Source organism: Eurosta solidaginis, chromosome 3 (genome assembly GCF_040869045.1).
Source record: "Eurosta solidaginis isolate ZX-2024a chromosome 3, ASM4086904v1, whole genome shotgun sequence".
NCBI classification, from domain to species: Eukaryota; Metazoa; Arthropoda; class Insecta; order Diptera; family Tephritidae; genus Eurosta; species Eurosta solidaginis.
The window spans coordinates 37,923,934-37,951,530 of NC_090321.1; the positions used below are offsets into that span (position 1 = coordinate 37,923,934).

The window sequence follows — 27,597 nt, forward strand, 5'->3', positions numbered from 1 at the left end:
TACGATATGGGTATCAAATGAAAGGTGTTCTAGAATATGTTTGTACGATATGGCTATCAAATGAAAGGTGTTAATGAGTATTTCAAAAGGGCGTGGGGCTTAGTTCTATAGGTGGACGCCTTTTCAATATAACGCAATAAAGGTGGACCAGGGGTGACTCTAGAATGTGTTTGTACGATATGGGTATCAAATGAAAGGTGTTAATGAGTATTTCAAAAGGGCGTGGGGCTTAGTTCTATAGGTGGTCGCCTTTTCGAGATATCGCCATAAAGGTGGACCGGGGGTGACTCTAGACTTTGTTTGTACGATATGGGTATCAAATGAAAGGTGTTCTAGAATATGTTTGTACGATATGGGTATCAAATGAAAGGTGTTAATGATTATTTTCGATATCGAAAAAGTGGGCGTGGTCATAGTCGGATTTAGGCCATTTTTTATACGAATACAAAGTGAGTTCAGATAAGAACGTGAACTGAGTTTAGTAACGATATATCGATTTTTGCTCAAGTTATCTTGTTAACGGCCGAGCGGAAGGACAGACGGTCGACTGTGTATAAAAACTGGGTGTGGCTTCAACCGATTTCGCCCTTTTTCACAGAAATAAGTTATCGTTCCAGAGTCTAAGCCCCTACCAAATTTCACAAGGATTGGTAAATTTTTGTTCGACTTATGGCATAATTTGCTTATATACTGTAAAGATATTTCATTTTTTGTTAAAATTTGACTTAAAAACAAAATTTTTTTTTAAAAGTGGGCGTGGTCGTTCTCCGATTTTGCTAATTTGTATTAATCATACATATAGTAATAGGAGTAACGTTTCTGCCAAATTTCATCATGATATCTTCAACGACTGCCAAATTACAGCTTGCTTGTAAAACTTTTAAATTACCTTCTTTTAAAAGTGGGTGGTGCCACGCCCATTGTCCAAAATGTTACTAATTTTCTATTCTAAGTTCAACTCACCTATCAAACTTCATCGCTTTATCCGTCTTTGGTAATGAATTATCGCACTTTCTCCGTTTATCGAAATTTTCGATATCGAAAAAGTGGGCTTGGTTATAGTCCGATATCGTTCATTTTAAATTGCGATCTGAGGTAAGTGCCCAGGAACCTACATACCAAATTTCATCAAGATACCTCGAAATTTTCTCAAGTTATCGTGTTAACGGACGCACGGACATGGTTCAATCAAACTTTTTTTCGATCCTGATGATTTTGATATATGGAAGTCTATATCTATCTCGATTCCTTTATACCTGTACAACCAACCGTTATCCAATCAAAGTTAATATACTCTGTGAGCTCTGCTCAACTGAGTATAAAAAGATTTTTACTACTAAGCAGTCGAATGGATGTAATTGTAATTAATAATTCATAGCGAGAATATAAATTATTTCATTAAAATTGCAGTTTGGCGTTACTTTTTGAAGTATTCGTTTACATCCCATAAAAAAAACCTTAACATTTCAAACTTACATAATTTCTACAATTTATTAATAACACTTATATCAATTCGAAATAATTTGAAAAAAGTTACCGTAAATGATAGCTCTCGAGAGAGCGTGCGTGTGCACTTCCACTCGAAGACTGTCCGCTGGGAATGTACTCAATATCGGTGTTTTTTTTTACACGCGTACACGTTTCGTTTGCGCTTGAAAAAAAAAACGCCTATCCTCGCTTAGATAATGCTTAGGAGACCCATCTAGCGGCAGTGGTTAAATAACTAACATAACAGAACAGGGTGTACCGAAAAGCGGAGACACAACCCTCTGATGGCCATAGGGTATAACATATAGCTGACTCACTTGCGATGAATTGTGGACACTTATACAATACATAGAATTAGTGTAGAGGGTGAAACAAAAACACATATTTCAGTTACATCTGATTATAATGCGTACTGAATTTTAGTAGGACAAATTTTATGCGCAGCAATTTCAGAGGTGTATTTAAAGTTTGTCGCTAAGCAGTCCATATAAAGCTTAAGCGTAAACGTAAAGATACCAGGCATGCTTAACGAACGAAACGATATCATTTCGTTACGATAATCAACGCTAATAAACGGAACGAAGTCACTTCGTTTCGTTTATTAACGTTAAGATCGTCAAATTAACGTTAATTTGACGTTCTTAACGTTAATAAACGAAACGAAGTGACTTCGTTTCGTTTATTAGCGTTGATTATCGTAACGAAATGATATCGTTTCGTTCGTTAAGCATGCCTGAAAGATACCGTTTCCTTTAGAGCTGACAGATCTTGCGATTTTTGCGGAATAACGTGATTTTCGTTTGTGACTTCTCGGTCCAATAATCACAATCACAACTCTTTTTACATCTTAATAATTAGCTGCGACCATATATGTAATACTCCTATATTGCTAATAGAAAATGCTCGCAACGTGTTTTGAATTCGAAATCAAAAAAAGACAGCCTATAAAATTTTTGTGATTGTAGCAGCATAAGTGTGAAAAGGAAAACATTTTTAGGTACATTCGATTGTGGAATACAAAAACAAAAACGTTGAAACAGCAATATATCGGCACTCTGATGTTTGGGAATGTACCTAGCCTTTTGTAGCAATATAGGAGTATTACATGTATGGCTGCGACAATATAAATGAAATAATCTGTGATTTGTGCTGCGACTGAATAGCAAAAGATTACACAGTCGCAGCATAAATATGGATTCATTGCTTCATCTGGTCGAAAGTAATTAAACTCAAATGCTGGGACATTCGGTCAGTACCCTGCAAAAATCGCGAGTACTCCATGCATGTTTGTATGGAGTACTCGCTATGGACCAAGCGAGTGCTCCAAAATTAACCACAATTCATACAAAAAATATGGTCCAATTAACATTGCGATGTCCTAGGACCGGACCATATACTCCAGCTCCGCATTACATCAGAGTAATCCATGGAGTACCCACAGTCCAATAAACATCGTGTAGTGATTACAATCGTTAAAAACGAGCAATCATCGGCTTACAACATGTTCGTGTAGAAACATGAGTTGGTCCATCGCTGCATTACAGTGGAGTAGAATGGTAAGTACTCCAGTGGACCACATGGTCCAACGATTTTTGCAGGGTAACGGTGATTTTTCCGAGGCAATTGCTGCGATTTATTAAGATTTTTAGGCGCTGTGAAAAATTATGAATATTTACCAACTTACTTCACTTACCTCTGACAAACTACCGAAAAAACGTGCTGCCCAAAATCATTTTTGGAACTGTCGAATTTACTTCCTCTACTTCCTAGCCCTGACAGCCTCGCGTATATTGTTGTATTACTTGGGAGTAAGATGAGTTCTGTTTTAGTGGGATAGGTCACTAATCGTTGGAAGAAATTAACAAGTGATCGGTATCACTAAGGCACGGTGCGAGTTTAACCCTGCCAATGCATCAAACGATATGTATTTTTAATTAGCGCATAACGCAGCTTCTACGCAGGCCTACCTGGCGTGAGTTTGAACAACAAAGAACCTCAAATCGTTTTCATCTGATCATTACAACGGAGTCGAAGCTTTCCTCTTATTGTGCGTTCATAGGCAAGATAAGAATTCCTTCTGGCGTCATTGTATGCTGTCGATCTCCATGCTTCTGCACTAGATAATAGGACGGGTACGATAAATGACTTTTAGCGCTTCATTTTCGTTTGTAGGATTTGCCGGAATTTACTTTCTGCTGACGTTGCTTGTGTTTGATTCTCACTGGACATTAGCCGTAAAAACGCAAATGCGCCGTTTCTAAGTTTGATAACAGCAGTGACCTCAGTTTCTCGTTCACAATGAAACCTATCTTTCAAGTTGTTTTCTCTAGTTTGGGGTAAGCAGAATGGTCCTTTCCTGCCAGCTTATGTCACTACGCTCCTTTTGCCGTTTTAAAGGCTTCAAAGAAGTCGTTAGCTGCCAATATTGGTTGGTATAGGAACTCTTTTTGACGGATTCCGTTTTTGGGGCATGAAGAATCCTGAGCATAAAGCTAAACCATACATCTTTAGACACCTGCCCTGAAGATGAACTCTGTTTTAATAAGTTTAAGAGCAACCTCGATGTCGATAAGCATTGCAGGATGCCACTGATAGTCATCGACATGAAGAATACGCGCTCAACATCGGGTTGATAACCGTGCTACTAAGCATAAGCTGCGCTGGAGATGGTCGTCGTTTTAATATATGATATAATTGCACCTTCGATGTCTGGTTCAGATATTTCTCGGTAACTCTTACGCGAAGAGCGCTCTAAGCGGAATGCGTGTTGAGCTATGAAGGTTGTTTATTTATTTAGTAGTGGAGTTCCTTGTATGTAGCTCAATAAGCGTCTCTTGTGTTTTTAGGACAAAGGAAGGAAGGCTTATGAAGCGTTAGCTTTGGGAACACTTAAAAATAGTTCACTTGAATTTATATTAAGTCCTCTACGATCAAAAATCGTGGACTCAAAGTCTCTTTTCATCCCTATTCTGATATATGAAAAGTTTGGTTTTTGAGATTTGTGATTTTAAGTAGGTACCTAAAACAGCTAAAACGCTCAAAGTATGGTTTTGGTTTTTTCCGAATGTGGCGTTTTTTTTATTTTCTTATATTGACCACGTGCCATCTGATCTGGCCTTCAATGTCATATATTTATGTAGACATGAAATATGTTCGGAACATTTACAACCTGTATGAATTGCATCAAGCGGTTTTTTTAATTTTATTTGTTCTCCTTTTAGCTTAAACAGATCAAGGTTAAACAAATTTTATTTTGTAATGCGTATAATAAAACGCTTAGTTCGTTCAACTTTCAATGGAAGCTTAATGAGCTTATTTAACAGCATCTTCATTTAAATAAACATAATTTAAAAATTTGGCTGCCTCCGAAATGTTGCAGCGCTCTTTGTTATAGGAGCTCTACTCTACCCCGCCTTTCTTTCCTTTGGGCTCAGAAGTTCATTTGCTTAAAAACCCGTCACATGAGCAGTTTTTCATATAGATGTGTTTTACTCAATCTTATGCATTATGAGTAGATTGCACGTATTTTTATGGAGATAGATTCAGCGACACTAGCGCCATCTGACATGAAAAAGTAGCCAACTTGCAAATTTTGTTGCAATCAAAGCATAAGAAGAAGAATTTGACGTTTGTTTTGGCTAAGGGTGCTGGCACACTTTGCAAGTTAAATTATTTTCCCCACTCGTTTGTAACTTTTCTAACATTTTTCGCAATTAAAAACTGCAATATAACAAATGAATACGACACAAAATTTGTTAGCAAGTATTTTTGTTGTATAGGGAAAATGTTTATAACAGTGCTTCGCGAAGTTTTGTATGTCAATGGGCAAGGCGAAATAAACTTCAATTGCCAACTCTGAAGTTCCTTCATATTCACAAACGCAACATCTTGGTTGATTGTGGCAATGTAACTGGAATGAATAAGCTTGTGTTAAACGCATCTATATGAAAAATTTCATTGTGCCACGGCCCTTAGTGTATTTTTACTCACTGGGCGCTTTCGAAAATTTTATCTCTGAACGTAGTGCTGCCAATTGAAATAATTCTGCGGTCACAAGCAATAATCGCCTATGTCCTATCCTTTTACATGGGACTTAGGAATCTGTTGCTTATGTATGACCACAGAATTATGCTTAAATTTTTAGAAAAAGTTTCTTAAATAATTCTGCACACTTCACTATAATATCATCCGTAACCAACACTTTATAATGTCAAAGAACTGCCAGATAAGTCGAATAAATATGTTGGCCGAATGTAGCGAAAAAATCTATGCTCAGTAATTTGACGTAAAACCCAATGTGGAGTGGATCAAAAATACTCAACGGTGGTTTCAGAAAATCAACGATTGATCAACACTTGTGTTGGATGAAAGCGCCCATTGGCTTAGTATTTTTTTTTTCCTTCTCAAATCTTGGCTTTCTTATTTATGTTGCCTCAATTGCAGCTGTTAGTATTTGTGACACAATTTGTTGTTTATTGTTAATTTTTATTGTTGCCGCTGTTGCTACAGTTGTCGTTTTATTGTCGCCTGGAATGTGGCTCATGTTTGACGTCTCCATGCAACATAATTCGCATTTCAAGTTTTTATAGAAACTCATACGGTTTTTTTAGTTTGTGGTGAATTTTTTGTTTTCCGAACCAATTTTACTTTCGTTTCTGTGCTCTGTACTGTTAAAGGGATTTTGGAAACTACTTTATGCATTGTTTTGCCATGTAATTATGTGTTTATGCTAAGTTGTTTGCATTCTTCCTTCTTTCGTATTTGTTATTTCATTGTTGATTCGGGACTCATATTTGAAAATATCTCTTAAGCGAAATGCATTTCATGCAAAAGAGCCATTCCATGATTCCTCTGGATATGAACAAAAGTAATATTCATTGCTATAATACATCTGATACTGCGGACATTGTCGTAGCCAAACATATCTTACTCGCTTCCTCTATATTCCCTGCCCATTCTACAAATCAATACCCAGTATTCCATCCTACATCTCCAATCCTTCACTTTCAGCTCTTTCAGCCAATTCCCCATCACCGCCTCCCTGCAATCTCCAGCGCAAGTCAAAGTTTCTAGGAAAATCTATGCACGTCCCTAACGATGCTTATGTAGAATTTTCCTGTCTAAACAAAATATATAAAAATCTATCGATTCCTTTTTGTGTTTATTTAGGCCCTTCGTTAATATAGATTTCTCTAGAATATTTTCTAATTTCTAAGAAAAACTTCGCTCTAACAGAAGAAAAATCGCAGACATCTTTTGCAATTTTTTTTTTTCAAATTTTTGGGAAAATTTTTTTATTTTCGATATTTTAGAAAAAACTTGCATAAATTTCGTAACTGAAACCATGCAAACAACTTTTAAAAACGTTTTTAAAAAAATTCTAGAAATTTTCAAGTTTTAGTTTGGAGTTCTCTAAATTTCAATCTGTTTTGGTATCACAAGGTACAAGTTTCAGGGGCCTAATTCTGTAACTCGACTCGAAAAGAAATGCGATTCGAAAGCTGTAAAATTACATACATTTTTTCATATCCGAATGAAATTTCTTTCGAATCGAGATAATATGATCCCAGATCTCCCGAGACTCGCATTGATATTGACATTTTTTTCCGAAGGGTTTTTCCGATTTTCTTACACCGGCGTCAGCCAATCCTCAAATAATTTTATACAAATCTATTGAAACTACTTTCGTTTAGCCATATTCCGAATTCGATTAGGAAAGCTGTTTTCGTTTTTTCTAGTCAGCAAAATGTTTCGAGTAACCTTCAACTAGTGAACGGAAGTAACTAACACAATTCTATATGATTTAAAAACCAACGAAAAGTGTGAATTTGGAAAATGCTCTCGGTTTTTCAGTCAGCCTGCGGAAATCCGATTTACCTGTAGCCAATTTTTTATCGAAAATCCCTCAAAAGGGAGAAAATCCCTCCACCTGAATCAAAATCTGCCAAGCTCTGCCCTTCTTTTCGTTGTCAGATTGATACAGTCATGGTTGAAACAACCAGGCAATCTATTAGAAATTCAGTTTTCTAATATTTTTTCTCGCCTCTGTTTCTAAACTTCCTGAATTGTTTAAGAGTATTATTACTTTAGGCCGTGTATGAAAATTTTAGTTGTTGTAATAAGGCCAAATGCTTCCTGAAGGCTTAGGAGAATGTCACGGATTGGCCAGTTGTATTCCGGATCAGGATGCAGTTTGCTCCAGAACAAGCACCTTCCGGAGCGAAACCGACGCAGGACTGTTAAACTCCAAAATGGGTCTTAAACTCGAATTTATGGCGCAGTGTGAATTTAATATAAGGGTGCTATGTACATTACGAGAAGAAAATCACGTTGTTGTTGTTGTTGTTGTAGCAGTGCTTCGCCCCATCCAATAGGTGCAACCGATCACGAATTGTCATCAATATCCTCTAACGGGAGTCCAAGGAAACTTGCAGTTTCAACAGGGGTCGACCATAATGAGACGGGTGTTAGAGGCGTTGGTTCCACATTACAATTAAAGAGATGGTTGGTGTCATGTGGGGACACATTGCAAGCGGGGTATACATTTTGTATGTCGGGGTTGATTCTGGATAGGTAAGAGTGGATAGGTAAGAGTTTAAACTGTTACAGTATCCAGATCGAAGTTGAGCTAGACTGACTCGCGTTTCCCTTGGGAGTATGCGTTCCTCTTCCGCAAGTTTTGGGTACTGTTCTTTGAGTACTGGATTAACCGGGCAATGCCTGGCATAAAGGTCCGACGCCTATTTGTAGAGTTCGCTGAGGATCTGCTTGTGTTTTTTGGCTTCATACGGCTGAGTTGTCAGGTGCCGTATTTCCTCATAATGCTTACGGAGATGACTCCTTAAGGACCTTGGCGGCGTTGGCTCATCAGACCATATCCACGGCCACTCTGTTTTGCGAGGTGGAATACTGAACGTTCACGTCGATCGTGTTGTGCTACCGACTGTCAGTCATCCAAAGATCTTAGGGGTAACATTCGGTGACACTCTCACCTTAAAGGCGTATGCCATCGAAGTTGTTTGTGTAAAGTACAAAGCCGCAACAAAATCCTCAAGTCGCTTGTCAGCAGCTCTTGAGGAAATGTACAAAGCAATTGGCCAGCCGCTCAACAGCAAATCAAAACTAAAACAAGTAAGGAAGGCTAAGTTCGGGTGTAACCGAACATTACATACTCAGCTGAGAGCTATGGAGACAAAATAAGGGAAAATCACCATGTAGGAAAATGAACCTAGGGTAACCCTGGAATGTGTTTGTATGACATGTGCATCAAATGGAAGGTATTAAAGAGTATTTTAAGAGGGACTGGGCCATAGTTCTATAGGTGGACGCCATTTATGGATATCGCCATAAAGGTGGACCAGGGTTGACTCTAGAATTTGTTTATACGATATGGGTATCAAATGAAAGGTGTTAATCAGTATTTTAAAAGGGAGTGGGCCTTAGTTCTATATGTGGACGCCTTTTAGAGATATCGCCATAAAGGTGGACCAGGGGTGACTCTAGAATGCGTTTGTACAATTTGGGTATCAAACGAAAGGTGTTAATGAGTATTTTAAAAGGGAGTGAGCCTTAGTTCTATAGGTGGACGCCTTTTCGAGATATCGCCATAAAGGTGGATCAGGGGTGACTCTAGAATTTGTTTGTACGATATGGGTGTCAAATGAAAGGTGTTAATGAGTATTTTAAAAGGGAGCAGGCCTTGCTTCTATAGGTGGACGCCTTTTCGAGATATCGTTATAAAGGTGGACCAGGGTTGACTCTAGAATGCGTTTGTACAATGTGGGTATCAAACGAAAGGTGAGTATTTTAAAAGGGAGTGGGCCTTAGTTCTATAGGCGGAAGCGTTTTCGACATATCACCATAAAGCTGGACCAGGTGACTCTATAATGTGTTTGTACGATATGGGTATCAAATTAAAGGTATTAATGAGGGTTTTAAAAGGGAGTGGTGGTATATGTGAAGACATTTTCGAGATATCGACCAAAATGTGGATCAGGGTGACCCAGAACATCATCTGTATTTTGAAAGGGAATGGGTCATGGATCTATAGGTGGACGCCTTTTCGAGATATCGCCATTAAGGTGGACCAGGGGTGACTCTAGAATGCGTTTGTATAATTTGGGTATCAAACAAAAGCTGTTAATGAGTATTTTAAAAGAGAGTGGGCCTTAGTTCTATGAGTGGACGCCTTTTCGAGATATCGCCATAAAGGTGGAGCAGGGGTGACTCTAGAATTTGTTTGTACCATATGGGTATCCAATGAAAGGTGTTAATGAGTATTTTAAAAGGGAGCAGGCCTTGCTTCTATAGGTGGACGCCTTTTCGAGATATCGTTATAAAGGTGGACCAGGGTTGACTCTAGAATGCGTTTGTACAATGTGGGTATCAAACGAAAGGTGAGTATTTTAAAAGGGAGTGGGCCTTAGTTCTATAGGTGGAAGCGTTTTCGACATATCACCATAAAGGTGGACCAGGTGACTCTATAATGTGTTTGTACGATATGGGTATCAAATTAAAGGTATTAATGAGGGTTTTAAAAGGGAGTGGTGGTATATGTGAAGACATTTTCGAGATATCGACCAAAATGTGGATCAGGGTGACCCAGAACATCATCTGTCGGGTACCGCTAATTTATTTATATATGTAATACCACGAACAGTATTCCTGCTAAAATTCCAAGGGCCTTTGATTACGCCCTGCAGAACTTTTTATACTCAGTTGAGCAGAGCTCACAGAGTATATTAAGTTTGATTGGATAACGGTTGGTTGTACATATATAAAGGAATCGAGATAGATATAGACTTCCATATATCAAAATAATCAGGATCGAAAAAAAAATTTGATCGAGCCATGTCCGTCCGTCCGTCCGTCCGTTAACACGATAACTTGAGTAAATTTTGAGGTATCTTGATGAAATTTGGTATGTAGGTTCCTGAGCACTCATCTCAGATCGCTATTTAAAATGAACGATATCGGACTATAACCACGCCCACTTTTTCGATATCGAAAATTTCGAAAAACCGAAAAAGTGCGATAAATCATTACCAAATACAGATAAAGCAACGAAAGTTGGTAAATGAGTTGAATTTATGACGCAGAATAGAAAATTAGTAAAATTTTGGACAATGGGCGCGGCACCGCCCACTTTTAAAAGAAGGTAATTTAAAACTTTTGCAAGCTGTAATTTGTCAGTCGTTGAAGATATGATGAAATTTAGCAGGGACGTTACTCCTATTACTATATATGTACGCCTAATAAAAATTAGCAAAATCGGAGAAGGACCACGCCCACTTTTAAAAAACAAATTTTTTAAAGTAAAATTTTAACAAAAAATTTTATATCTTTACAGTATATAAGTAAATTATGTCAACATTCAACTCCAGTAATGATATGGTGCAACAAAATACAAAAATAAAAGAAAATTTCAAAATGGGCGTGGCTCCGCCCTTTTTCATTTAATTTGTCTAGGATCTTTTAACGGCATAAGTCGAACAAAAATTAACCAATCCTTTTGAAATTTGGTAGGGGCATAGATTTTATGATGCTAACTGTTTTCTGTGAAAACGGGCGGAATCGGTTGATGCCACGCCCAGTTTTTATACACAGTCGTTCGTCTGTCCTTCCGCATGGCCGTTAACACGATAACTTGAGCAAAAATCGACATATCTTTAATGAATTTAGTTCACGTACTTACTTAAACTCACTTTATCTTGGTATGAAAAATGAACGAAATCCGACAATGACCACGCCCACTTTTTCGATATCGAAAATTACGAAAAATGAAAAAAATGCCATAATTCTATACCAAATGAGAAACAAGGGATGAAACATGGTGAGGTAATTGGATTGGTTTATTGACGCGAAATATAACTTAAGAAAAAACTTTATAAAATGGTTGTGACACCTACCATATTAAGTAGAAGAAAATGAAAAAGTTCTGCAGGGCGAAATAAAAAACCCTTAAAATCTTGACAGGTATTACATCTAATCTAATATATATTATAAATGGGAAAGTTTGGATGTTAAGATGTTTGGATGTTTGGATGTTTGGATGTTTGTCCAGACGTTTGTCTTTGTGACTCAATAACGCAAGAACGGCTGGACCGATTTGGATGAAATTTTGCACACATATAGCCAATAGTCTAGAAGGATCTACTAGCTATATATTTTTCAAAAGGGGCGTGGTCCCCGCCCCCTAGGAACAGTTATAATTTAATTATTATATTTTTTCGTCTTTGCGACTGAATCGCGCCAGAATGGCTACACGGATTTTGATGAAATTTGGGACACAGACAGTAGTCTACTAGCGAAATTTTTTTCGAACATGGAAAGAGGGGTGGGGGTGCCACGACCCCTTCGAGAAATTATTTTTCATAATTTTTACACATTATAACTTTACGTATACTGGCCTTCACCAATATCACAGACTCAAGGGGTCAAATAAGTCGAGGGCTTACAAAGTAAGCAGTGACACCCGCCGCCCGCCCCCCTTTATCTCCCCCTCTGGTGTAAAATCCATAAATTGTTATAACTCAATCTAAATTTTCTCCTAAATCAATAGTTTTTGGTATCTGGTACATACAGAACGAGATCTAGACAATTTTGGAGGAACGATCAGTGGTCCTCTCCTCTACTCCCGCCATCCGCCCTCCATCAATTGTTTTTATTAGCACGCTTTTATTAGCTTTACCTGTATGTTTCTATCTAACTTTTTATTCGCTCCAATGCGCCTGCTGCCTTATTAACATGGTTTTATAATTAGCTTCACCTTATTTGTAATCCCGTAAGGGTCATATCGAGACCCTTCCGGGATCATTTCTGGATGGTTTTCGGGATCGGTCCGGGATTACGCCGGGGTAATTTCGGGACTTTTTCGGGACTATTTCGGGATCATTTTGGGACCCTTCTGGGATCATTTCTGTATAGTTTACGGGATCCGTCCGGGATCCCGTCGGGGTTATTTTGGAACATTTTCGGGACTATTCCGGAATCATTTCGGGACTATTTCGCGATCATTTGGGGACCCTTCCGGCATCATTTCTGGATGGTTTTCGGGATCCGTGCGGGATATCGTCGGGGTCATATGGGGACTTTTTCGGGATCATTTGGGGGCTCTTCCGGCATCATTTCTGGATGGTTTTCGGGATCCGTCCGGGATATCGTCAGGGTCATTTGGCGACTTTTTCGGGATCATTTGGGGGCTCTTCCGGCATCATTTCTGGATGGTTTTCGGGATCCGTCCGGGATCCCATCAGGGTAATTGCGGGACTATTAGGGGATCATTTGTGGACCTTTCCGGCATCATTTCTGGCTAATTTTCGGTATCCGTCCGGGATGCCGACGAGGTCATTTCGGGATTATTTCGGGATCATTTGGGATACCTACCGGCATCATTTCTGGATGGTTTTTGGGATTCGTCCGGGATCCCGTCGGGGTCATTTCGGGACTTTTTCTCGACTAATACGGGATCATTTGCGGACCCTTTCGGCATAATTTCTCGATAGTTGTCGGGATCCGTTCGGGATCCCGTCACGGTCATTTCGGAACTATTAGGGGATCATTTGAGGACCTTTCCGGCATCATTTCTGGATAGTTTTTGGAATCCTTTCGGGATCCCGTCAGGGTCATTTCGGGGCTTTTTCGGGATCATTTAAGGATGGCTTTCAGGATTCGTCCGGGAACCCGTCAGGGTAATTTCTGGACTTTTCCGAGACTATTTCGGGATAATTTTGGGACCTTCCCAAGATCATTTCTGGATGGATTTCGGGATTTGTCCGGGATGCCCTCAGGGTCATTTTGGGACTATTAGGTGAGCATTTGAGGACCGTTCCGGCATCACTTCTGGATGGTTTTCGGTATCCGTTCAGATTCCCGTCGGAATAATTGCGGGACTTTTTCGGGATCATTGGGGTCCCTTCCGACATCATTTCTGGATGGTTTTGGGATTCGTCCGGCATACCGTCGGGGTCATTTCGGGACTTTTTCTCGACTAATACGGGATCATTTGCGGACCCTTTCGGCATAATTTCTCGATAGTTGTCGGGATCCGTTCGGGATCCCGTCAGGGTCTTTTCGGAACTATTGGGAGATCATTTGAGGACCTTTCCGGCATCATTTCTGGTTAGTTTTCGGGATCCTTTCCGGGTCCCATCAGGGTCATTTCGGGACTTTTTCGGCATCATTTAAGATTGGTTTTCAGGATTCGTCCGGGATCCGTCAGGGTAATTTCTGGACTTTTCCCAGACTATTTCGGGATAATTTTGGGACCCTCCCAAGATCATTTCTGGATGGTTTTTGGGATTCGTCCGGCATCCCGTCGGGTTCTTTTCCGGACTTTTTCTCGACTAATACGGGATCATTCGCGGGCCCTTTCGGCATCATTTCTAGATAGTTGCGGGATTAGTTCGGGATCCCGTCAGGGTCTTTTCGGAACTATTAGGTGATCATTTGAGGACATTTCCGGCATCATTTCTGGATAGTTTTCGGGATCCTTTCGGGGTCCAGTCAGGGTAATTTCGAGACTTTTTCGGGATCATTTAGAGATGGCTTTCAGGATTTGTCCGGGAACCCGTCAGGGTAATTTCTGAACTTTTCCGAGACTATTTCGGGATAATTTTGGGACCTTCCCAAGATGATTTCTGGATGGATTTTGGGATCAGTCCGGGATGCCGTCAGGGTCATTTTGGTATTAGGTGATCATTTGAGGACCTTTCCGGCATCACTTCTGGATGGTTTTCGGTATCCGATCAGGATCCCCTCGGAATCATTGCGGGACTTTTTCGGGATCATTTGGGGTCCCTCTCAAGATCATTTCTGGATGGATTTCGGGATCTGTCCGGAATCCCGTCAGGGTCATTTAGGGGTGCGTTCGAGATCCCGTCAGGGTCATTTCGGGACTTCTTCGGGACTATATCGGGATCATTTCTGGATGGTTTATGGGATCCGTCCATGACCCCTTAAGGGTCATTTCGGGACTATTAGGTGATCATTTGAGGACCTTTCCGCCATCACTTCTGGATGATTTTCGGTATCCGTTCGGGATCCCGTCGGAATCAATGCGGGACTTTTACGGAATCATTTGGGATTCCTTCCGGCATCATTTCTGGATGGTTTTCGGGATTTGTCCGGGATCCCGTCGGGGTTATTTCGGGACCTTTTCGGGGCTAATACGGGATCATTTGGGGATCCTCTAGGGGTCGTTTCGTGACTTTCTGTATTATTTTGGGATCATTTTGGCACCCTTTCGGCATAATTTCTTGATGGTTTGCCGGATCCATCAGGGTCATTTCGGGACCATTTTGGGATCATTTGGGGACCCTTCCGAGATCACTTCTGGATCCGTCCGGTATGCCGTAGGAGCCATTTCGGGATTTTTGTTACTTTTCCGGGGTAGTTTTTGCACCCTTCCGGGATCATTTCTGGATCTGTGCGGGATCCCATCTGGGTCAATTCCGGACTATTTCGGGATCATTTTGGAATCCTTCCGGAATCATTTCTGTATGGTTTTCGCGATCCGTCGTGGATCCCCTCGGAGCAATTTCGGAACTTTTTCTGGAGTTAGTCGGGATAATTTAGGGACCCTTCCTGGATATTTTCTGGATGGTTTTTGAGATCCGCCCGGGAGCCCGTCAGGGTCATTTCGGAACCTTTTCGGGATCATTTTGGAACACCTTCAGGGATCATTTCTGTGTGGTTCTCTGGATACGTCTAGAATCGTGTCGCTCTCATTTCGGGGTTTTTTGGGACTATTCGGGGAACTTTTGGAGACCCTTTCGGGGCATTTCTGGATGGTTTTCGGGATCCGTCCGCGATAGCGTTGGGGTCATTTCGTAGCTTTTTCTGGATAATTTCGGGATCATTTGGGATCCTCTCAGGTTATCAGCTCATTCAGTTTTTTTTTTACTCAATTACAAAAATAAAATGCATTAGACAGAAAACAAAATTTTAAACAGATAATAAGCAGGCTAACGCGAGTAGCCCATATATTTAAAATTTTCCTTGCGGACGGGGCCGCGGGTAAAGGCTAGTATATAAATAAATTAGCGGTATCCAACAGATGATGTTCTGGGTCACCCTGGTCCACATTTTGGTCGATATCTGGAAAACGCCTTCACATATACAACTACCACCACTCCCTTTTAAAACTCTCATCAATACCTTTAATTTGATACCCATATCGTACAAACACATTCTAGAGTCACCCCTGGTCCACCTTTATGGCGATATCTCGAAAAGGCGTCCACCTATAGAACTAAGCCCCACGCCCTTTTTAAATACTGATTAACACCTTTCATTTGATACCCATATCGTACAAACATATTCTAAAGTCACCCCTGGTCCACCTTTATGGCGATATCTCGAAAAGGCGAACACCTATAGAACGAAGGCCCACTCCCTTTTAAAAATACTCATTAACACCTTTCATTTGATACCCATATTGCACAAACGAATTCTAGAGTCACCCGTGGTCCACCTTTATGGCGGTATCTCGAAACGGCGTTCACCTATGGAACTAAGGATTACTCCCTTTTAAAATACTCATTAACACCTTTCTTTTGATACCCATATTGTACAAACAAATTCTAGGGTCACTTCTGCTCCACCTTTATGGCGATATCTCGAAACGGCGTCCACTTATGGAACTAAGGATTACTCCCTTTTAAAATACTCATTAACACCTTTCTTCTGATACCCATATTGTACAAACAAATTCTAGGGTCACCCCTGGTCCACCTTTATGGCGATATCTCGAAAATGCGACCACCTATACAACAACCACCACTCCCTTTTAAAACCCTAATTAATACCTTTAATTTGATACCCATATCATACAAACACATTCTAGAGTCACCCCTGGTCCACCTTTATGGCGATATTTCGAAACGGCGTCCACCTATAGAACTAAGGCCCACTCCCTTTTAAAATACTCATTAACACCTTTCGTTTGATGCCCATATTGTACAAACAAATTCTAGGGTCACCCCTGGTCCACCTTTATGGCGATGTCTCGAAACGGCGTCCACCTATGGAACTAAGGATTACTCCCTTTTAAAATACTCATTAACACCTTTCTTTTCATACCCATGTTGTACAAACAAATTCTAGGGTCACCCCTGGTCCACCTTTATGCCGATATCTCGAAACGGCGTCCACCTATGGAACTACGGATTACTCGCTTTTAAAATACTCATTAACACCTTTCATTTGATACCCATATCGTACAAACGCATTCTAGAGTCACACCTGGTCCACCTTTATGGCGATATCTCGAAAAGGCGACCACCTATACAACAACCACCACTCCCTTTTAAAAACCTCATTAATACCTTTAATTTGATACCCATTACGTACAAACACATTCTAGAGTCACCCCTGGTCCACCTTTATGGCGATATTTCGAAACGGCGTCCACCTATAGAACTAAGGCCCACTCCCTCATAAAATACTCTTTAATGACTTTCATTTGATACACATGTCATACAAACACATTCCAGGGGTTCCCTCGGTTCATTTTCCTACATGGTTATTTTCCCTTATGTTGTCACCATAGCTCTCAACTGAGTATGTAATGTTCGGTTACACCCGAACTTAACCTTCCTTACTTGTTCATTTTATTCTACTTAACATGGGAGGTGTCACACCCACTTTACAAAGTTTTTTTCTAAAGTTATATTTGCGTTAATAAACCAATCCAATTACCTCACCATGTTTCATCCCTTTTTTCGTATTTGGTATAGAATTATGGAATTTTTTTCATTTTTCGCAATTTTTGATATCGCAAAAGTGGGCGTAGTCATAGTCGGATTCCGGCCATTTTTTATACCAATACAAAGTGAGTTCAGATAAGTACGTGAACGGAGTTTAGTAAAGATATATCGATTTTTGCTCAAGTTATCGTGTTAACGGCCGACCGGAAGGACAGACGGTCGACTGTGTATAAAAACTGGGCGTGGCTTCAGCCGATTTCGCCCTTTTTCACAGAAAACAGTTATCGTCCTAGAATCTAAGCCCCTACCTGGGCGTGGTCATTCTCCGATTTTGCTAATTTTTATTAAGCATACATATAGTAATAGGAGTAACGTTACTGGCAAATTTCATCATGATATCTTCAACGAATGCCAAATTACAGATGGCAAAACGTTTAAATTGCCTTCTTTTAAAAGTGGGCGATGCCACGCCCATTTTCCAAAATCTTACTAATTTTCTATTCTAAGTTCAACTCACCTACCAAGTTTCATCGCTTTATCCGTCTTTGGTAATGAATTATCTCACTTTTTCGAAAATTTCGATATCGAAAAAGTGGGCGTGGTTATAGTTCGATATCGTTCATTTTAAAATGCGATCTGAGATGAGTGCCCAGGAACCTAAATACCAAATTTCATCAAGATACCTCAAAATTTACTCAAGTAATCGTGTTAACGGGACGGACGGACGGACGGACATGGCTAAATCAAATTTTTTTTCGATACTGATGATTTTGATATATGGAAGTCTATAGATCTCGATTCCTTTATACCTGTACAACCAACCGTTATCCAATCAAAGTTGATATACTCTGTGAGCTCTGAATTGCCAGTCATAGAAGACAGTGCTTCTGTTTTAAAAAAATTTTCTTATGGTCCAAGGAGTTACTAGGGCCTCATAAAATCACCGCTTGAACCGCAAAAATATTTTTTACACTAAAACTTTTCAATTAATTTTGCAATTCCTTTCAGCAATGGGAAATTCTTAATTATTTTTGCCATTTCTTGTAATGCAATTGGAAAATTTTCAATTATATTTCCAATTCCTTTCGAAGGTACTGTGGCAGAAATTACATTTGAGCAAAGTATTTGTTTTCAATTACAAACAAAAATTTTTTGTACTCGAACCTCAAAAAAAAAACGAAATTACTTTTGGTACCTTTTTTGAGGAATTGAAAGTGCATGTAATGGAGAATTGCTGGTAATTAAATACCTAATGTATTCATTAGTACCCAGCTGTGTGTATACTGTACTCGACACGATAAAGTACTTCAGTTGTCATTATTGATATTCGCATGTGACTTTTGTACCCAACAGATAATCAGTCTAACAGATTAATTATATAACCCACAAACGGCTTAGTATTGTTCGCACGAGTTGTATTAAATAACGAATGTAATACTGTGTTCACACAGAAACTTAATGATCTTATTTCACCTGCTAATGAAATCGTAAATTTTTTGCTTTCACACAGAAGTAACTGCTCGATTAGTATGAATGATGAGACAGACAATCATGACGGAACGATACAAGGTGGGAGCATGGTGACATACCTACAAATAAAAAAAATTCCATGTACTTTTAAATTCGATGGACAAATGTCAAAATCGTACTGCGCCGGTAGTTGATGTGTCAAATCAAATAAAAAAGGTTATAATCAGCTGTTCGATGCGGCCACCTTGTATCGTTCCGCCATGCAGACAATGACATTTGATTTGAAAACTAAGAAGCGGAAACGGAAGCGGAACGCTGCCAGCAGAGTTGCATTGTGCTTTTGACTTCATTAGGCATTCGATTAGCTACTAATGAAATAATAATAGATTCGAATTTTGTTGGGAAGATTGAGCTCAATAAGCGTCTTAATGTAGAAAACTGCCTTATTATTCAATAAGCCGTCTGTGTGAAAACAGTATAACGCTCCGGTCGAGCACTTTCTAAATATACTACGAGTATATAACTGTAAAGCAAATCAAATATGATTAGTCTCAATCTAACTTTCAAATGTGCACATTAAGATCAATAAAGTTAAAACAAAATACGTAATTACTGTGATTAAAGTGGGTTACCCAAATACATTAGTAAAATATTAACCAATTAAAAGTGAATTATAGAAAAATTAGTGTACAATTCGTAATTACAAATAGATAAACAAATTATAATAACGAATAATTACAAAAGTAAACAAATACAGAAATTTTGTGCAAATATAAAAATTCACAATAATACATAACAAAACAACAAAATAATTAATAATAAAATCAACACACAATGACCTGCCTGTCGGACATTGATCTGGCTACTTTACATAAAAGTCGTCTCGAAGAGCGTCTCAATTACAAATTAGCCTGGGGTGGCAGTACCACATCAACAAATGGTCCAATGGCCTATAATCATCATACAACACATCAACACCCTCAACAAGCACTACTACATCGATCACTACAACCTGCAACAGCTCACATACCAATTGCTGCTACAAAGAAAAAACAAAATAAACAGCAACAACATCAGCATCAATCAATTTCCGATGGTTTTAGCGAAATGACACGTTTTTGCCTACAACGCAATGCTCATAGTAAATATGCCTCTGATGATTTGTTGAATGGTAATTGTGTTTCGATCGGCGAAAAATTGCGCCATTTAAATTTAAATTTCAATGACGAGTTTGCTGTCAATCACAAGCCAGTGCCGCATAAAAGTCGAGAGCCGGTAAGAGAGGGTGGCAACTCTGCAAGTCGCTTGTTGGATGTTGATACGAATAGCAATTATTTTACGAAGACAACACGTCGACGGCGTCCGGGAACGTGGCCGTAAGTGTTTAAAACGTTTTTCTTGTATTTGAAAATTTGATTAAACAAATTTTTAACGAACCTGAATCGGGGATCCTCAATTCGACAGTTCAAAAATATTCCGATCGAACTGGAATGCAGCTCCCGAATTCCAAGCTGCGCTAACGCTAAAACTCCATCGCCAGAAATATCTAAAACAGTATCAAGTGCGCGGAAAAGTATGCAACAAGGAATAACGACCTTAGTCCTATGTAAAAGCATACGAGTTAGGCTGTTATTTCTTTTAATCATATCTTACTAAATGTTTTCTGCGCACTTCTTACTGTTTTAGATATTTTTGGCTATTGAGTTTGCGCTTTAGCAAAGGTTGTAATTCGGGTGCAGGTCTGTCTATTATGTAGGGCAACTCTCTACATAAAGCTATCTAATACAACTTCTCAGTTGTTTGGATTTGGCGGTATGTAGCTGCACCAGAGAATCTGTAATTTTTACAAAAATATTGTTACTTGAGGGTCAACCATTTATGTTCTTTTAAAATGTGTACTCTTCACAAAAAACTCAATTGAATTAACTACAATGCGATAACTTTTACCGAATGTCTGTTAATTCAAGAACAATCAACACGATTTGTTAATTTTAATACCGTTATTCCTTTCAGTGGCATAGTAAATTCTGTTGTTATTGTAGCAGTACATCGCCCCATCCAATAGCCGCGACCACTCACAAATCAATCAGGGATGGCCAGGTGTCTGCGTACTCAACATGAACTTTTTGATCAGCATTTCATTTCTATCCCCAATAGGGAGTATTCTTGCTTCATTGTGTACGTGGTTTTCTGGGGACATAAGAAGATTCTGTCTCCGTGACTCATGTCGCCTTTTTATTTATTTTTTTTCTAGATTGATCCATATTCTGACTGAACTAAAAATTCTATCTAGCCGCTGTAAGAGGATTGTACATTTTTTTCTAAATGCTGCCAGGGTAAAAAGTTCAGTGTGGGCGCGATATGGAATGTTCCTAGTTTACTACATATATTAATTAGAGATTAGCAGGCGGAATATTGGTTTTCTGAGTAAATTTGTACGGTGTACGGCTGTACGGTAGCCGTAACTAAGTATTTTAATTTGAGCACCGCTCTCAGTATATAGATCATACCAGCCAAGGCCATCCGTAGAAGGCACTAACGACTAGGCATGGACCCAGCAAGGCTTTTTTGTGCTAACCTTTAAAACACTAGACACTAAGATAGCTGGGCCATTCGTAAAAAGTTTTAACAAAGAATGTTCTTTTAATGCTCCGGGTTCTCAATTCAGGCTATTAATGTTTTTAAAGAAAGTAGCCCAGTTATCTAATTCTAGTGCTATACAAACATGGCTTAGAACCAACAACCCCGTCTGCCGTGCCCACTATTCCTACTTTAAAAGGGATAAAAAACAACATTTTGCGCGATTCAACTCCGAAGGAATTTATGCCAAGCTTTTCTACCAATTTGCGTCGTAATCTTTTTTTAGTTTTTCCTACAAATTGGCAGGACGGGTCCTACATGTTATATACCCATTCCGAACGGCAACTGCAAGGCAGATGCATTTTTCACTGAGAAGCGTTTTATGGTAGAAATACACTCGGATTTTATGTCAAACTACTGCTGAACCCGCTTAAAAATGTTTCTAATTGAAAAGCATTTTTTCAAAGTATTGATGTTGCTTCTCCCAGGAGGCGAACCCATGACATTCGGTTTGGTAGGTGCAGCATGATACCACCACACCGTGGCGGCCACCAAAAGGAATAATACGGTTGAAAAGTGTGTATACTAGGCCAGGTCCTTAAATTTTGTGCCCTAAGTCTTCCTATAGCGTCTTTAGGTTTTCATTTGATGTAATGTAAATCCGTTTATTCCATCCAGAAAACGCCAAGACTATTGAATTGCTGTTGATTTTTGAAACATCCAGCTTTTATGCTTTGATAGACTGTAGCGAATCGCGTAGGTTTCGAGCTAAACTGTTTTTTGATACCGAGCTGTACTTGTACACAGGGTATTATACGTTTGATTGGATAACGGCTGGTTATACAGATATAAAGGAATCGAAATAGACATATACTTTCATATATCAAAAGCATCGGTATCGAAAAAAAATTTGATTGAGCCATGTCCGTCTGTCCGTCCGTCTGCCCCTTAACACGATAACTTGAGTAAATATTGAGTTATCTTCACCAAAATTGGTACACGAGCTTACCTGGACCCACAATAGATTGGTATTGAAAATTAGCGAAATCGGATGATAACCACGCCCACTTTTTATATATATAACATTTTGGAAAACACAAAAAATCTGATTATTTAGTAAATAATACACCTAGAATGTTGAAATTTGACGTGTGGACTGATATTGAGACTTGATAAAAATTAAAAAAAAAAAAATTTTAAATGGGCGTGGCAAAGCCCACTTGTGATAAAATCAATTTTACAAATATTATTAATCAAAAATCGTTAAGCCTATCGTAACAAAATTCGGCAGAGAGGTTGCCTTTACTATAAGGAATGCTTTGAAGAAAATTAACGAAATGGGTTAAGGACCACGCCCACTTTTATATAAAAGATTTTTAAAAGGGTCGCGGACGAATAAAATAAGCTATATATTTGCAAAAAGAGATTTATATCAATGGTATTTCATTGCCCAAGTGAATAGGAAAAATTTCAAATTTAAACAAATGGGCGTGGCACCGCCCCTTTTATGAATAAGCAGTTTTCTATGTTTCTGGAGCCATAACTCGAAGAAAAATTAACGGATCTCAATAAAATTGGGTACACAAATTTTCCTTGTATCAGGAAATATTTCCAAAAAAAAGGGACGAGAGCGGTTAAATACCACGCCCACTTTTATATAAAATATTTTTAAAAGGGTCGTAAACGAAAATAATAAGCTATATCTGCGAAAAAGAGCTTTGTATCAATAGAATTTTACTTTCTAAATTGAATTATAACATTAAATTGGAAAACACTAAAATTTTTGAAAATGGGTGTGGCACCGCCCCTTTTTTGTCTAAGCAATTTTCAATGTTTCGGGAGCCATAACTCGAAGAAAATTTACATATCGTAACAAAATTGGGTACACATATTTTCCTTATAGCGGGAAGTATTTCTAGTAAAAATTTACTTGTAAAATTGAGGTATTTAATTTAATAAAGGTCATTGGTGTTAGCCTCTGTATCTTTTTTGCTTCTTTTAAATGAAAATTAGTTCAGAATAGAAACTTATGTATATATATTATTGCGCAGCCTTGTAACATTATTAGGCACATAAAACAAACAACAACAGCATTTGAAGTGTACAGTTGGGTATGTAATGTTGGTTTCACCCGAACTTAGACTTCCTTACTTGTTGATGTTTATTTTACTATTGTCTTCGAACATATTGTGGCGAATATTAGCATCACTATGCTGTAAATAATCACAACAACAAAAAAAGCAAGCAGTCACACTTATGTACATGTATACATTAAAGCAAGCGGCCACACTTATGTATAAGGCAACGAAGAATATTCCACACACATAACCAGCAGCTTGAAGCAGAGAACAGCAGCTAAGAACAGAAGCTGTTACTCATACATACACACGCATATGGCGAGAAGAAAAGCATAAACTACAGATATACATGTATATAGCTAAATAACCAAGCATGAGATACATCTGTTCTAGAAGGTATGCTGGTGAAAAGTCTAGACTTTGGGAGAAAAGCAGCGCAAGCTGAGGAATAACTAGTCAGTTTGATTTAAGCACGCTATTAGTGAATTATAATTGTACTACTCCCAAAGTAGTGTAAATAAAGACCATTTTGCAATACTGAATTTTGGAGTTATTTATTCGACAGTTCAGCAATTCGAACGTTAGAAGAAGATGCATAATTATCAGGAACTCCCCAAAAATTCGTTACAATATGATCAGTCGATGAAGCATTATCGCATATGTAAGTTATATTTCGTTTATATGTATACCTAGTTGCATAAATAGTTTTTAATGATCATATATCCAAAATTATGTTTTTTTTATATATTTCTGTTTACCAACAGTCATGAAGATGGCTGCAGATTGAAGCCGAAATATCGACAAATTAAAAACCAATGCAATTTTAAACATTGTGTGTTACCTTACCTACGGCCTTTCAGCTCATAAAATTAACACAACATAAACGTATAAGATATAAGAGAAAAATTGCAAAGTTTACAAACGGCGAAGGTTACTAGGACATGTTTCTGAATTTCATTTCTTCATCAGCTAGCTTCTCGGGAGCTGAGTATTGAACTCGAATGTCTAATATCAATAACAAAACAATTGTATAAAGTAATATGAGCAAGTCTCGCTAATTAAATACAAGAGATAATATTGATACAATAGTTAACAGCGGCATTTGTGCTAATAACAGCAAAACTGAAAAAATCCATTGTTACTAAGCTTTTAAGCGCGCCTAAAACATTCCACGCAATTAGGATTAAATAGCATACAGAATTAGTAAGTACCTAAAAGGTGAATAAATTCAATTCAATTGCAAAGCGAGCAGCGGGGCATTCATATGGCTGATTGGTTAAAGGCATCTCCCTTTACACTAGTATGAATGTTGAAGATTCGAGTTCAATACTCAGGTCCCGAGAAGAAAGATTAAATTCATTTTTTTGTATACATCCGCAGTTTCATAAGATAAATTTTTCTCGCACCAAAGTTCACTTTCTCATGGAACCTCCCTTCAGTATTTTATTCCCAGTTTAAATTCAATATATTTTGACGTGAGCTGAGACGTTTATGAAATAAATCTAAAATGGAGCGTTCAGCCGAGATAGAGTAATAATTCACTCAGCACTTATTTAAAAAAGACCTTCCAAATTTTTATTTATAAATAAATTTCCTTAAAAAATGTAAATTTTGTGGATTAGCTACATTTATATAAAGTTTCGTATTTATAGCGAAAGGCGAAGATATTCCCACCGCACAAAGTTGTCCATCCACGACGCCGGGTGCTCCAGCATATCTATTACAGAATTTTTCGACACTTTTTGCACAATACATATTTTTTCCTACGGGGTAATCCTCACAGTCACTTGGTTCTGCTATAGTTACTTCATGTGTTACGACTGCAAAACGAATTCGTGCTGTTGATTTTAAAGTCCATTCTCTAATTGTCCAGGCATGCCGCAGCTGTTACCACTTTTTGCATAGTGACTAAGGAGCCACCGCAATGATACAATTCGTCATAAAATAAATGTACCAAAGATTCGACAGTTTGCGAATTTATATGGGTGAAAAGACCGCTAAGTACGACAACCACGATCGCGATATGAATGTTGAAATTCATTTTAGTTCCTGATGTTTTGCGCTGCACGTTAAGTAGATATAAAGTAACTAAAGCAAGAAAAATTTTGTGGGCGCTATTTGTATACAGTGTTGAAGCTTGGTTAGAAATAATAAATGAAATTAGTGCGTATATTCATTCCTTTTCAAAAGAAATTTTATTATACTTAATTGCTCGTTTCTATATTTGCACAGTTGAATAGTAGTATCAAGTTCACATAGGTTAAGTGACACGTGGACAATATGACCGTATATTTAACCAAAACAACAAATTATATATTGACTGGTACAGAACACCCACAGCTTCGGGAAGACTAATTAACTTTTATTCAATACATGAATATCGCCAAAAGCTTCATAAGACGGGTACGGTCGCCTCTCGGCAGTAATTTGGCATACACTCCAATCGTATTTCTACTATGAAAAGCTTTTCATACTTATTATTAAGAATTCATGAGCTTAACACCGGCTTATAATAATTGAATATTCAATAGCATACAGAATTAGTATGTACGAATCACACGGTTCGAATATCGGTGAAACCTTTGATAACATTACGATATTGCTGGATGATGATTACGTTGGCGGTTTTCGAAATGGTACCATCGCAATATGCCAGTAAATGTTTCTTTCTTTCTTTTCAGTTTCTCTTAGAAAAACGTAATAATTTAATATTTAATTATCTAATATAAGCCGGTGTTGCGCTTATGACTTCTTAATAATAAGTATAAATTGAACACACCATTAAACAAACAAACATGAAAAGCTTTTCAGTGAAAATGCACCTTCCTTGCATCAGCTTCCGCTTCGAATCGGCATAAAACATAAAGGTCCCGTCCGCCAACTTGTAGGCAAAATCAAAAGGGAGCAAGACGCAAATTCATGAGAAGTTCGGCCTAAATATTCTCGGAGATAAATCGCGCCAAGCATTAATTATTATTTTTTTATACCCAGTTGTGCTTGTACACAGGGTTTATAACTTTGATTGGATAACGGTTGGTTGTACAGGTATAAAGGAATCGAGATAGATATAGACTTCCATATATCAAAATCATCAGTATAGAAACAAATTTGATTGAGCCATGTCCGTCCGGCCGTCTGTCCGTTAACACGATAACTTGAGTCAATAATGATACATCTTCAACAAATTTGACACACGAGCTCATCTGTACCCAGAATAAATTGGTATTGAAAATGAGCGAAATCGGATGATAACCATGCCCACTTTTTATATATATAACATTTTGGAAAACACAAAAAACGTGATTATTTAGTAAATTATACACCTAGAATGTTGAGATTTTACGTGTGGACTAATATTGAGACTCTTGATAAAAATTTGCAAAAATTTTTTTAAATGGGCGCGGCACTTGTGATAAAATCAATTTTACAAATATTAATCATAAATCAAAAATCGTTAAACCTATCGTAACAAAATTCGGCAGAGAGGTTGCTTTTACCATAAGGAATGCTTTGAAGAAAAATGAACGAAAACGGTTAAGGACCACGCCCATTTTATATAAAATTTTTTTAAAAGGGTCGTGGACGAATAAAATAAGCTATATCTTTGCAAAAAAGAGCTTTTTATCAATGGTATTTCATTTCCCAAGTGGATTTATAACAATAAATAGGAAAAACTTCAAATTTAAAAAAAGGGCGTGGCACCGCCCCTTTTATGACTAAGCAATTTTCTATGTTTCGGGAGCCATAACTCGAAGAAAAATTAGATCAAAATAGAACCATATGTATATGTATTATTGCGCAGCTTTGTAACACTATTAAGCACACAAGATAAACAACAACAGCATTTCAAGTGTACAGCGGGGTATATAATATTGGGTTTCACCCGAACTTAGACTTCCTTACTTGTTTAGTTTAAGTTTAGAAAGTAGCAATTGCAGTTCAGAAAAAAGTTCAGAAAGTTAAAATTGTAGTTCGGAACTTATATATGTAGTTTAGATGTGACAATTCTGAACAAAAATCATAATTTTCTGAACTTCAATTGCAACTTACTGAACCAAACCTGAAAAAGCTGTAGCACAGAACAATGACTTGTTTAAATGTTGATATTTTAGAAATTTTTTCAATTTATTTAATCAATTATTTTCCTATCTATCAAATATTTACTTCTAACTATAAATCAAGTTCATTTGGGTTTCAAAATAAAAACATTAGCATTTTCCTTGATGTAAAACATATTTGCTCAATTCATTACAGCACGTTCGCAACAACTTATA

General features: G+C 38.1%; 1 protein-coding gene across 4 annotated transcripts in view; it reads left to right on the top strand.

Moving 5' to 3' along the window:
* The window catches only part of Nadk1b (NAD kinase 1b), a 137,915-nt gene that overhangs the window by 44,130 nt on the left and 66,188 nt on the right, over positions 1 to 27,597 (top strand). The window contains exon 2 of one of the 4 annotated variants that reach the window (XM_067771407.1): positions 19,343 to 20,041. The exons of 1 other annotated variant lie outside the window; for it this stretch is intronic. In XM_067771407.1, the coding sequence (XP_067627508.1) occupies positions 19,500 to 20,041 (542 nt within the window). In that variant the 5' untranslated portion in view covers positions 19,343 to 19,499. Of the gene's footprint in view, positions 1 to 19,285; positions 20,042 to 27,597 lie in introns of those variants that run through there. 2 more of the 4 variants (XM_067771408.1, XM_067771406.1) reach the window with 2 other exon arrangements.